The sequence below is a fragment of the Moschus berezovskii genome, chromosome 3 (genome assembly GCF_049115385.1).
Source record: "Moschus berezovskii isolate FMDL1 chromosome 3, NW_MosBer_1.0, whole genome shotgun sequence".
NCBI classification, from domain to species: domain Eukaryota; kingdom Metazoa; phylum Chordata; class Mammalia; order Artiodactyla; family Moschidae; genus Moschus; species Moschus berezovskii.
In genome coordinates this window covers 40,857,850-40,871,704 of record NC_142462.1, presented here as the reverse complement: position 1 = coordinate 40,871,704, position 13,855 = coordinate 40,857,850, and the positions used below count along the sequence as shown (strand labels likewise).

Sequence of the window (13,855 nt, the reverse complement as noted above, 5' to 3'; positions counted from 1 at the left end):
GGAGACAGCAGACTCAAGGTTATGAGAGGGCAGCTATGGTCCTTCAGGTCAAAAGACCTGCTTCTAAACCGTGATTTTGCCTCTACTTTCAAATCCTATGATCACAAACAAATTTCTTCATCTCAGTTTCTGCACCGCTACAATGGAGCAAACAATATTCATCATAAAAGGCAGCTGTGAATATCAAAGGAGAAAATACACATATAAATACCCAGTACATTAGTCACTGGCTTTACAACAGAATAAATAATTCTGAAAATGCACAAATCAAACTAAGAACTTCATTCTTCTCTAGAAGTCAGGCTGGAGAGGGTGACAGAGGGAAAGAAAATGAGATTTATAATCTGCTTATTTCTGTGGTGTTTAATTTTTTTATTAAGCATTTTTACTCATGTAATCTAAGGAAACTAGTATTAAAATGAATGGTTCACCATGACAAAAGGACTTCAACGCTTTGTTCTATCATTCATTTGCATTACATGTGTTTCAAAAATGTAAATGTAACTCTGAACATCATGCTCTGACTTTGTGATTGCTCCATGCCATTTAAGAGGTAATACAATTGAGATTACACTTTATTAGAGTTCCATTCTCATGTTTAGCTCACTAAATGTGCCTCCTTTTTCTAAAGTAGGCTGTAGTCTCCTCATTAAACTCTCATACACAAGCTATTGTATTATTGAAGTAGAACTGATTTACAAAGTGTGTTAACTTCAGGTGTACAACAAAGTGATTCAGATATATAGATAAATAGAAATACATATTTACATATCTCTATATATATTCCTTCAGATTATTTTCCATTATAGATTATTACAAGATATTGAATACAGTTCCTTGTGCTATACAGTAGATCCTTATTGTTTATTTTGTACACAATCATTTGTATATCAGATAACTATTCATAAAATGATAGCAACCCACTACCTACCCAAACCTGCTACAATTGTGCCCCTTCCTACCCAGAGAATCTTCTCCACATCACCATCATTCTATGCCCAGTTCACTCTCTTGTACATCTGCCTTGTTTGTAAATTGTTCTCAGATATCCTGGAGAGGTAGACGTGGAGCCACAGGATCCTATTCATCAAAAGACAAGAACCTTTTCTTTACTCATATCCCTCCGGGAGAAGGAAGTTTCGACAGTTTAGGATTCTTTTGCTGTGGTTCCTAGCTGCCAGAAATGATGTCCTACAGGCATTTTTCAGGTCCTTTCATTCTCTGCCTCCCAGAGGGGTTCAGATCCTGATGAATAGAACTTGAAGGTTAGAAAACTGTAGCATCCAGAAGAGATGTCTCTCCAATGTCATCCAAAGTCTCCATAATCAAGCCAAGTCTGTGCAGAGACAGGGGTCTCATCACAGTCTGCCACAGTGCTCCTTACATTCGAAAGAAGCCAGATACTCAGTACAGAAGTGATGACAGTACTGGCTCAGTGCCATCACAATCAGGTTGAGTAAACAACCAGCACTCCCATGTTCAAATGAATCAGGAGAGTCCATTTTGTTCAGGGTCTCTAGCCCTGAGAAAAAATAAATGGGATACTAGCTTTCATCCACCCACTTACCCATTCACTCACCTCCATTCCCCAAAATTCACTCACATCCTAGTATATATACATATATTAAAAGTCAAGATGCAAAAAAGATCTGGATCCTAACTTTGCATTATATTGCAATCTAAGTGCCAGATTTTCTTGCTGTTCTATTTGTAGTTACATAGAGATACCATGATTTGCAAAGATATAGAAAGCATTTTTGATAGCTCTGGGCTATACCAAGTATTGGGTTTAATAGCAGGCCAGATCTCTGAGAACATGCTGTGTGGCTGTGTATGAATATGGCTGTTGGTTTCCACTGCCAGATGAAATGATGATTAATCAGGACTCAGCTGTCAGTTGTTTGATGTTACTTGTGCTCTTTGCTAACAGCTGCCTACTTCAAGCTGTGCTTCCTACATGTCAAACATAAACCTGAAACCGCAACTTTCAGAAGGGAAATTTCAAAGTTCTCATATAGTATGTTGGAACAGTCAACATTATTTCCAATTAAAGTCTACTTAGTATATTATGTAACTAAAATAATTGTAAAGATAGAAATGTTCAGAATATATGAGGTAGCCAGGAAAAACAAAAACTTATTAGATTTACATACGATCTGCATATATATTTTAAAATGTATAAACTTCACAAATACTCTATGCATAAAATGTTCCTTGATATGCTACTGCCACTTTCCTTTTTTAGTCTGTAATAAACAAGAAGTGAAATATTATTGCAAGGTAAATTATAAGAAATTTACACTCTTTATTCAGAATAAACTTTAAACATTTTAAAGTAAATAGTTCTTTATTGACAAGGTCCTCAACACTCCCTGACTTGCTTTTTAATCAAAAATATCATAAAAATAGCATCTGTATGCTTGGGCTATGTATAATCCAAGCAGAAACAAAATGTTAAAAAGGCGAAGAAAATGTTGGTCAAGCTCTTTAAGGTTAGAAAGGCATATGCCTGTAAACTTGGGGTGGACCAAAAAGAATGGACTTTTTTTTTTTGGCTTAACCTAGATAATAAGTGTCTAATTTGGACTGTCCATGTGGCATACAGTTCCCAAATTAAATTCTTTCAGAGACTGCCTTTTTTAGCAAAAGAGGAGGAAGTGAGAATTAGACAACACCCAGGCTCTTTCTATACAACCACAGCCAAGTTTGTCTAAAAACCGAATTTGGCTAATTCACTGTAGTTCATTGTTAGACTCAATTATAAGAGGGCTCCAGAAACTTAAAGCAGCCCCCATTCACACCTGAACAGAACTGAGTCTGGTCCAGGATGTAGTATAAAGTCTAGGAGAGAAAGAGACATGCCCTTCTCATTTCTCTTTGTCTTTTCCCAACACTTGAATTACCTGCTTGGAGCCTGTTTCCTAATTCCCCAAATACAGTGTCCAGGAAAGCAGCTGGCAAAGCGTCCAGAACTGCTTAGCGATCTGGAGTTGCAAAGGGAGCTGGGTAAAGGCCGGGTATGCTTCTTCTTTCCTGTGCAGTCAGTTACCTCCAGATTTCTAAAAAAAATGGTACCTGCCTTGTCTCCCTTCCTCCCCCAGGTGGCAAACCTGCTGAGGCTCTTCCAGATCCCGCAGATAAGCTACGCATCCACCAGCGCCAAACTCAGCGACAAATCGCGCTACGATTACTTTGCCAGGACCGTGCCCCCCGATTTCTACCAGGCCAAAGCCATGGCCGAGATCTTGCGTTTCTTCAATTGGACCTACGTGTCCACGGTGGCCTCGGAGGGCGACTATGGGGAGACGGGGATCGAGGCCTTCGAGCAGGAAGCCCGCCTGCGCAACATCTGCATCGCCACTGCAGAGAAGGTGGGCCGCTCCAACATCCGCAAATCCTACGACAGCGTGATCCGCGAGCTGCTGCAGAAGCCCAACGCGCGGGTCGTGGTCCTCTTCATGCGCAGCGACGACTCCCGGGAGCTCATCGCCGCCGCCAGCCGCGCCAACGCCTCTTTCACCTGGGTGGCCAGCGACGGCTGGGGTGCGCAGGAGAGCATCATCAAGGGCAGCGAGCACGTGGCCTATGGCGCCATCACCCTGGAGCTGGCCTCGCAGCCCGTCCGCCAGTTCGATCGCTACTTCCAGAGCCTCAACCCCTACAACAACCACCGCAACCCCTGGTTCCGGGACTTCTGGGAGCAGAAGTTCCAATGCAGCCTCCAGAACAAGCACAACCACCGGCGCCCTTGCGACAAGCACCTGGCCATCGACAGCAGCAACTATGAGCAGGAATCCAAGATTATGTTCGTGGTGAATGCGGTGTATGCCATGGCCCATGCCCTGCACAAAATGCAGCGCTCGCTCTGCCCCAACACCACCAAGCTCTGCGACGCCATGAAGATCCTGGACGGGAAGAAGCTGTACAAGGATTACTTGCTGAAAATCAACTTCACAGGTAAGCAAGAAGCCTTTAATCAATCTTCTTCTATGATGCAAATAGTGGAATCAAAGAGGAATCAAATACCTCTGCCCCAACCCAGAAATCTTTGTTTCAGAGCCACCCAAGCGATTCAAACTGAAATATACCAAGATGCAATATGATTGGGTTTTGATGTCAGTTACTTATTTTCGAGTGAATATCTTGTCTGGTACACCACATGAGATTGAAGACCCCCTAGGCTGGACTGACCTGCAGTAGCTGCCTAGATGTGAGCTATGCCACATTTGCTCTCTTTCTTGTGATTAGCTGTGGGATATGACACCTGCACAATGGGCATTTAATCTTCTTTAGCAGAACTGACAACTCTCTAAGGAACATGAACTTCCAAGCTTTCCTTCTGGGTGATTTGAGCAAAAGAGTCTCATAACTTTCACAGTGGGGGTGAGAAAAAAAAAAGTCACTCTTTTTCCAGAGCCTAATTAGGGAAGGAAAGAGAAAAACACTCAAAGCATGGTGATTCTAGGCATTCGAGTTTATATCTTATGCTATACAGCAGCATTCCATGTCACTATTAAGAATTATGGATTTTTCTCAGATTATCTTATGAAATGAAACTGTTTTCCTGGGAGCTTGACTTTAAGCAAACTGAAGACTGATGGAAGTCATTCTGATATAGAAGTGAACATCCAGAGGTGTGTTCAGAGTGGCTTCTGCTGCTCTATTTGTTTATAAATATGGTCTATACATTTCTCAATATAGCACTGTGTTTTAATGTACTGCTGCTGCTGCTGCTAAGTCACTTCAGTCGTGTCCGACTCTGTGTGACCCCATAGACGGAAGCCCACCAGGCTCCGCCGTCCCTGGGATTCTCCAGGCAAGAACACTGGAGTGGGTTGCCATTTCCTTCTCCAATGTGTGAAAGTGAAAAGTGAAAGTGAAGTCGCTCAGTCGTGTCCAACCCATAGCGATCCCACGGACTGCAGCCTACCAGGCTCCTCCATCCATGGGATTTTCTAGGCAAGAGTACTGGAGTGGCTTGCCATTGCCTTCTCCGTTTTAATGTACTGCTACTGCTAAGTCACTTCAGTCGTGTCCGACTCTGTGTGACCCCATAGACGGAAGCCCACCAGGCTCCCCCATCCCAGGGATTCTCCAGGCAAGAACACTGGAGTACGTTGCCATTTCCTTCTCCATGTTAATGTACTACTAACATATAAAAAACACAACATCTTCAGAATTGCATGCTCTTCTACAGTGCATGTGATATCATTGCATTAAGGTACCAGTTCTGGGGAATTTAGCTTAAACCTAAATCATAAAATTGTAAGTAATATTACTGAGTACAAAAGATTTTGATGCCAAAAATATTGCAATGATAGAGCACTTTCATTTGTCTAAGTTGCTAATCATCTCCCATGCCACTAGGGCATCATTCTCGTCTGCAGAGTCTGTTTCAATTGATTTATCATCCAAGACATGAAAGTTTTTATGCTCAAATCATATTATCAGTGAAGCAGTAGCAATTCTCACTTCTCCCTTATAGGTAATCACTCAGAAGTCAAATGGGCTGAAAAAAATCAATGATAGTCCTGAAAGAAGACCCCATGACAACTGGCTTCAAGTCCAGAACTCTAACCCCTACTCTAGCCTAGAAAATAAGCACCAAAATTATCAGCCTGCATTTTTGCACATCCTTTCTTCATTCTACACAGAGAGCCAAAAGTAGCTAAAATTAATTATGTCAGCATTCGCTCCTATTTATCGGATGGATACCATCTCTCACCGTTAGAACAGGCACTGAAAATGGTAAAGATGAAGCCTTTCCTGTGCCCTGTATTCCCACAGCTGTATTCCATGTAAGAATATGTGCGTGTGTGTGTGTGTGATATACATGTATACATGTCCAGGATTTATCTCAGAATCCCAGATCAGTTCACACTGATGACTCCAGAATATAAGAATGGACCTCAGAGTCAGTAAAAAAAAAAGAAAGAAAAAAAAAAAAGAATATCTTTAAACATAAATGGGGAGGTGGGAGGGGGGTTCAGGAAGGGGAACTCATGTACACCCAGGGCAGATTCATGTCAATGTATGGCAAAACCAACCAATATAATATTGTAAAATAATTAGCCTCCAATAAAAATAATAAAAAAATAAAAGAAAAAAATAAATAAACATAAATGAACTCTCTCAGGTATCTATAATAGCATCTACAATGCACGTAATTCTTAAAGCTGAATAAGATAAGCAACTTCCTTCCCTTTCAGACTACCCTTGGAGTAATCATTCATCTTTATGCACCACAAGTATTAATTAACTCTGTTATTCTAGTTCATTACTCCTTGGTATGCAAATATACAAATATATCCACTCATTAACAGCTAATAGAATGAAAATGCTTGGATTTCAGAAAGCCTTTGCAAAGTGTTTTTTGTAACCAAAATATTTTCCTTTATTTCACTGATTGAGTCTTAAATGGCAAAGAAAAATGAAGAAATAAGGCCATTATTTGGATAAATGAAACAACAGGATCTTCTTTTTGTCTGCCTTGTCCAATTACTGGCTTTGATTCTACAATTTAGTTTGGCTGTGGAGACCTGACCACGAAGTGCTATTTTCGCCTTCTCAATTTGCTCGACATTACTACTAGTCACTCTCCATCTCTGAAGAGAATAGCAGGGTGAAAAACAGATTCACACTACAGAAAAGAGGGAATTTAGAACAGCTACCAGGCACATATGCATAGCAGTAAGACTTGGGCAAGAAAATGCCTTACTATGAGAGGATCCTGAGATGCTAAACTAGCTAGATATGTCTGTTGAAAGAATAAAGTTAACCTAGTAAACTACTGAAAAGTCTATCTGTTTCACATTATTTTGGAAATAGTATCTCTGATTTTCTAACTTGAATACTGAGGCAGTGGATGAGGCACAATAGTGAACACTCTGGCAAACACTGCACAATCTTCTCGTGGATCAAAAAAGTCCTCATACTCCCATCTGCTTGAACTCAGTGCATCTACTCCAGGATTCTTCTGGCAGACAGTTGTAGTCAATCCCCTTAGAGCCCTAGTCTCACAGGATGGAAGCTCTAAGCCTCCTGAGAATACTCCTCTCTTACTGGGTATATTCCTACTAACTAGTTCCAACACTGGCCACTATGAGTATTCCTTAAAGTTAACCAACTATGAATATTCTTCTTGCAAAAGAGATTTTTGCAAAACTATGTATGCTGTGTTAAAAAGACTTCTAAATAGTGAGCCCTCCTGGCATAAGATCTAATGACTCTCTGCCTCTCTAGACTCATCTTCTGCCACACACCCAGCATTCACCCTTCCTTTCATTAAGACTACTTGCAGATCACCATGAACATCATGCCTTTCTTTCTGCCTCTGTGCCCTCTGTATATGCTATATCCTCTGCCTGGAACACGCTCACCCCATCCCGTTCTGTCAGGTCTAGCCCTCTCACTTATTCCATCTCAACTGCTACTACCCTGATCCAAGCTGCCAACACCCACCTCCAACCCATCCACAGCACAACAGCCAGGATGGCCTTTTACAGTGTTCAGTTCAGTTCAGTCACTCAGTCGTGTCCGACTCTTTGGGACCCCATGGACTGCAGCACACCAGGCCTCCCTTTCCATCAGCAACTCACAGAGTTTACTCAAACTCATGTCCATTGAGTCGGTGATGCCATCCAACCCTTTCATCCTGTCGTCCCCTTCTCCTCCCACCTTCAATCTTTCCCAGCATCAGAGTCTTTTCAGATGTGTCCATTCTTCGCATCAGATGGCCAAGCTATTGGAGTTTCAGCTTCAGCAGCGATCCTTCCAATGAATATTCAGGATTCATTTCCTTTAGGATGGACTGGTTGGATCTCTTTGCTGTCCAAGGGACTCTCAAGAGTTTTCTCCAACACCACAGTTCAAAAGCATCAATTCTTCAGCACTCAGCTTTCTTTATAGTCCAACTCTTACATCCATACACGACTACTGGAAAAGCCATATCTTTGACTAGATGGACCTTTGTTGGCAAAGTAATGTCTTTGCTTTTTAATATGCTATCTAGGTTAGTCATAGCTTTTCTTCCAAGGAGCAAGCATCTTTTAATTTCATGGCTGCAGTCACCATCTGCAGTGATTTTGGAGCCCAAGAAAATAAAGTCTGCCACTGTTTCCACTGTTTCCCCATCTATTTCCCATGAAATGATGGGACCAGATGCAATGATCTTAGTTTTCTGAATACTGAGTTTTAAGCCAACCTTTTCACTCTCCTCTTTCACTTTCATCAAGAGGCTCTTTAGTTCTTCACTTTCTGCCATAAGGGTGGTGTCATTCTGAGGTTATTGATATTTCTCCTGGAAATCTTGATTCCAGTTTGTGCTTCATCCAGTCCAGCATTTCTCATGATGTACTCTGCATATAAGTTAAATAGGCAATGTGAAGATATACAGCCTTGACGTACTCTTTTTCCTATTTGGAACCAGTCTGTTGTTCCATGTCCAGTTCTAACTGTTGTTCTTGACCTGTATGCAGATTTCTCAGGAGGCAGGTCAGATGGTCTAGTATTCCCATCTCTTGAACAATTTTCCACAGTTTGTCCTGATCCACACAGTCAAAGGTTTTAGCATAGTCAATAAAGCAGATGTTTTTCTAGAACTCTCTTGCTTTTTCAATGATCCAACAGATGTTGGCAATTTGATCTCTGGTTCTCTGTCTTTTCTAAATCCAGCTTGAACATCTGGAAGTTCACGGTTCACGTACTGTTGAAGCCTGGTTTGGAGAATTTTGAGCATTACTTTGCTAACGTGTGAGATGAGTGCAGTTTTGCTTAGTTTGAGGATTCTTTGGCCTTGCCTTTCTTAGGGACTAGAATGAAAGTCAGAGCAAGTCACTCCTCTACTCAAAACCTCTTAGAGAGTCTCCCCATGTCACTCACAGTCACAGTCAAACTTCTAACAGTGTTCTACAAAGTCCAACCTGGTTGGCCCACCTGGGTCCCGCATCCCTTTTACTGCTGCTCCCCTGCCATCATCCGTTACCCCCTTCTCTTGCTCACTTCATTCCAGCCAGCCTTGTTTCCAAACTTAGGGCTTTTCCACTCCCAATTCCCTCTGCCTGGCAAAGCCCTTTCCCCAGACATCCCTATAGCTAATTTATTCCCTTACTTCCATCGGGCTTTCCTTAAATTCTAGTTTCTTACTGAGGCCCACCTGGCAATGCTTCTTAAGATGGCAATGCCCCCAATCCCTACCACATGTGCCCCTGTTCCCCTTTAATTTGTTCTACATTTTTTTTCACTCCATGATTTTTTCACCTCTTCTTATATCGATAATATTTACATTTTCATGTTTATTCTTTATTGCTTGATCTTCACACTTGAATATAAAATCCTGAAAACAGAAATTATTATCAGTTTTATTCACTGCAGTAGCCCCAGCATAATAAGTGATCAGTAAATATTTGTTGATTATGACTAGCACCTAACACCCATATTTGTGTTTCCTTTTCTGTCTCCTTTACCAGACTGTGAACTTTTTCAAGGCAGAAAACATATGTCCCATCTCTGATCTCAAATACACAACACATTTACTGATACAGAGTGCACAATATATCAGTGTTTTTCAAAGGAATATGGGATGAGAAAAATAATCAATAGCTTTATCATGTGATTCTTTTTTGTGAAAATTAAATGTATATTTTTTCATTGGCCAATGAATTTCAAGAAAGAAAAGTTTATGACTTCTAGAATGACTGGATTTATTTTTAACCTAAGCACTGTCCATTGGTTACATTCTATCTTTGTATTTGAGGCCAATTTAAAACCAAAGAACATCAGCACTGGATCTGGGATTTGTTCCCGTTTTATATATTGAAGCCCCAGAACTGAAAGTCATTTGCCCAAGATCATCATCTTCTTAGTGGCAAGGAGCAAAGTTGAAATCCAGGTCATCAGACCCAGTGCTGTTTTTTTGGGTTGTTTTTTTTTTTTTTGCTATACCTTATTGCTTATCTACTTTATTATTTTTTAATTTATTTATTTTAATTGGAGGCTAATTACTTTACAATATTGTATTGGTTTTGCCATACATTGACATGAATCCACCCCGGGTATACATGTGTTCCCCATCTTGAACCCCATCCCACCTCCCTCCCCATCCCATCTCCCTCCCCATCCCATCCCTCTGGTTCATCCCAATGCACCAGTACGAGAGGGCAAAATAGACACAGATGTATAGAACAGTCTTTTGGACTCTGTGGGAGAGGGCGAAGGTGGGATGATTTGGGAGAATGGCATTGAAACATGCATATTATCATATGTGAAACGAATCTCCAGTCTAGTGCTGCTTTTATACATACACGGGAACTCTGGGAAGTTGGGGACTTTGATCCCAAACACCTAACACGGTGACTGACACTTGCTCACTATTTATTAATGGAGTGCTTGTTAAAGGAATAAAAGACAGTCAGTCAATAAGTTCGAAATATGCTTCTTCTTGCTCTCCTTTTCATTATACCTTTAATGCTCCTGGATCACTTTCTCAATTATTTGGAGCTAAGGTTATTCATAAAATAGCCAAACTTTGGAAGCTGAGCCTTAGAAACTAAACCTTAGGATATTAAAAGGAAAAAAAAAAGCTTCAAAGTATTCTTTTATTAGTAAAATTTTTTCCATCTGAAAGAGTCATATCATGTTGAATTTTAAATAAATATTTAAATGAGAATTATGTTTGGTGGCCTGAGACTTTTCCAAATCATTTTGAGTAAACTTCCACGCATTCATCATGTAAAAAGAGAGCTTAAACTCACCAATGCAGATAAAAACAGAGGAGACAGAGAGGGTTGTGAAACAGTTAAAGAAATGCAATGTCACTGTCATTTTGTGTGTTCATGGTCTAGTACAATGCCTCTCACTTTTTACTATGAGACGAACTCCAGAAAATGGAAAAGACTAAAACCATAGAGTTCCAAAAGGCCTTCCTCAAAGAGAAACATACTTTTATTCCTCACTTGATAGAGGTGGAAATTCAGGATGTCAGCATTATGATCTTCACTTACTGAAACACGTAAAAGTGAACGCAAATGTCAGGGTGACGTGGTAACTAGAGTACCCCCAATTCAAAAGAAAGCACACCCATTTACTGTGCGCACTGCCAGGGCTCTCCAAGGCACAGCCAGCATCGAGGGTGCATTATCTCGGGAATAACACTCATAGCATTCCTTTGTGGGATTCACAAGCCTGGGCTAAAATGTTTGAGAATGGAAAAACTGAGAATTTTACACAGTTGGAAACTGATCCAAGATCACAGAAAAAATAGGTGGTAGAACAAATCCTCAAGGTCTGGATGTAGCCATTGATTCCGACTAAAGTCTAGACTTTAGTCCAGGTCCTGGGGACCCAATAGTAAACAAGACAGTTGGAGTTCCAACTCTGTGAAGCTTACTCCAACAGCCAGTCCCCAGAACATCCTCAAAATGTAAAAGCAGGATTAGTGGGGCTGCATAAAAAAGAATGAAATAATACCATTTGCAGCAAGATGGATGGACCTAGAGGTTGTCATACTAAGTGAAATAACTCAGAGAAAGACAAATATATATCACTAATACGTGAAATCTTAAAAAATGATACAAATGTACTTATTTACAAAATAGAAACAGAAAACAAAGGTGTGGTTACCAAAGGGGAAAGGTGGGAGGGAAGGGATAAATTAGGAGGTTGGAATTAACATACACATATTAATATATGTAAAATAGATGACCAACAAGCACCTACTGTATAGCACAAGGAACTCTACTTAATATCCTATAATAACCAATATGGGAAAAGAATCTGACAAAGAATACATACATGTATATGTATGACTGAATCACTTTGCTGCTGCTGCTGCTGCTGCTAAGTCGCTCAGTCATGTCCAACTCTGTGCGACCCCATAGACGGAAGCCCACCAGGCTCCCCTGTCCCTGGGATTCTCCAGGCAAGAACACTGGAGTGGGTTGCCATTTCCTTCTCCAATGCATGAAAGAGAAAAGTGAAAGTGAAGTCACTCAGTCGTGTCCAACACTTCACGACCCCATGGACTGCAGCCTACCAGGCCCCTCCGTCTTTGCTATACACCTGAAACTAACATTGTAAATCAACTGTACTCCAATATAAACAATTTCTTTTAAAGAATTAGTGGTGCTGCAATAGCATTCTTGTCTGGAGAATTCCATTGAGAAGCCTGCGGGCTACAGTCCATAGGGATGCAAAGAGTCAGACACGACTGAAGCAACTTAGCACGCACACAGGCCTTAAGTTTTGTGTTCTATTTGGTTTTGAGTTTTGTTTTGGATTGGAAAATCATTGTGTATCTTATGCCCAGAATAAATCTAAATTCACTGAACAAATCTTACTCCCAAGACTTGAAATATAAGCAAAAAGGGCAGCTCCTTGTTAGTACTGGACCAGGTATTCATAATGGGCTGAACAGTAGAACACACAGCTGTGAAGGTTTTTTGTTCATTTGTTTGTTAGTTGCTTTTCTCTTTCTCTCTCTCTCTGTGGCACACTTGTCTCCTGGTACCAGCAAAGAGACGGACTCCTGAGATTAGAGGGGCCTGGAGCTCACGGAGATGGTCTAGCTTTGTTCTTATGTTTACAGTTCTCCAAACCTAAAAGAGGAGCAGAGGCAGAAAATGGGTAGTCCAGCCTTACTGCCCCATTCAGCTCTGCATCTGACTCATCCAGTAGGTAGAACGTTCACTCCTGTTTGGAGCTGTAATCACAGAGCACAGGCCAGGAAGGGCAGGTTTTCTGGGACACTGCACTCTTAAGGAATATGTGTGAGCTGGCCCCAGCCCAGCAAGGCTCTCCTCTTGAAAAGTCCAGGGCCATCCAAGGCTCAGCAAGGAAGCCAAAACGGTAATGGCCGCATCTTTAGATGAATGGGCTTTGAAGTTCCTGAAAGAGCAAACTGCTCTTGATCTTGCTTCCTCCCCTGGAACTTTTGTAGTTCCCACAAAAGCACAGAAACTTGTTCCAGCTCTGCTGATCAAAAGCATTTGCAAAATGTAAAGATAAATATCCTGTACTTTTTTTTTGCCCCCTTTTCTCTCTGGTCAGCTTCCTGGGGTCACCAGAATAAGATCTAAACCCCCAAAGGACACTGCTCACGCAGTTACTTATTTGTTTATACATCATGCATCTGTGCTTTGGTAGCCTAGAAGCTTGAGAAATGATTCGCATTTTAAGGTCACACAGTGGAGAACAGGAGCCTCTAGAAAACCTAATTTTCCACTTTGGCCTGAGCTTTCTGTGCTGCTGCTTGTTATTATGATCATATGGTTGTTATTATTATTACTATGATTATTTCATAATGCTTACTTTCTCTCTATCCATTTGAAGAGCCTTCCTGTCAATGAAGCAGAAAAACACAATCACCCCCAATAAAATGGTAAAATAAAATTTTACCACCTTGCTAATTGGAATAAAATAATATGATGAATGTGCTATTTCTTCTATGTGTCCAGACTCTAGGACACTGTGGTGTATTTACAAGGACATTACCAGTAAAGGTGTCTGAAGACTGAAGAAAATATTCAGACCATTTTAAAAAATATATAATCAACATATTCTTCAAAAATAAACTTAGCCTACAATCCTAACTTTCAGAATACTCAGGGAGCACTGATTATGGGAAGTTCCCCAGAGCTGGGTTTAGTGAACCTTCCTAGGAACCTAGCAAAATTCTCCTAATGCCTAAGCAGTGAGCACCGCTTCTGCAGATGACGGGAGCTGATGTTCTGCGCTGAGGAGTAGGCACTGAGGAGGCTGGCTAAGGGCCTCAAGGACTGGTCACTCTTCTAACCACCCTCTTTTATATTTTTTTAACTTTTCATTTTATATTGGAATACAGTTGATTAACAAAGGTGTG

General features: G+C 40.9%; 1 protein-coding gene across 1 annotated transcript in view; it reads left to right on the top strand.

Moving 5' to 3' along the window:
- The window catches only part of GRM3 (glutamate metabotropic receptor 3), a 102,844-nt gene that overhangs the window by 22,477 nt on the left and 66,512 nt on the right, over positions 1-13,855 (top strand). Inside the window, exon 2 of the mRNA XM_055420628.2 lies at positions 3,102-3,957. Within this exon, the coding sequence (XP_055276603.1) occupies positions 3,102-3,957 (856 nt within the window). The remainder of the gene's footprint in view (positions 1-3,101; positions 3,958-13,855) is intronic.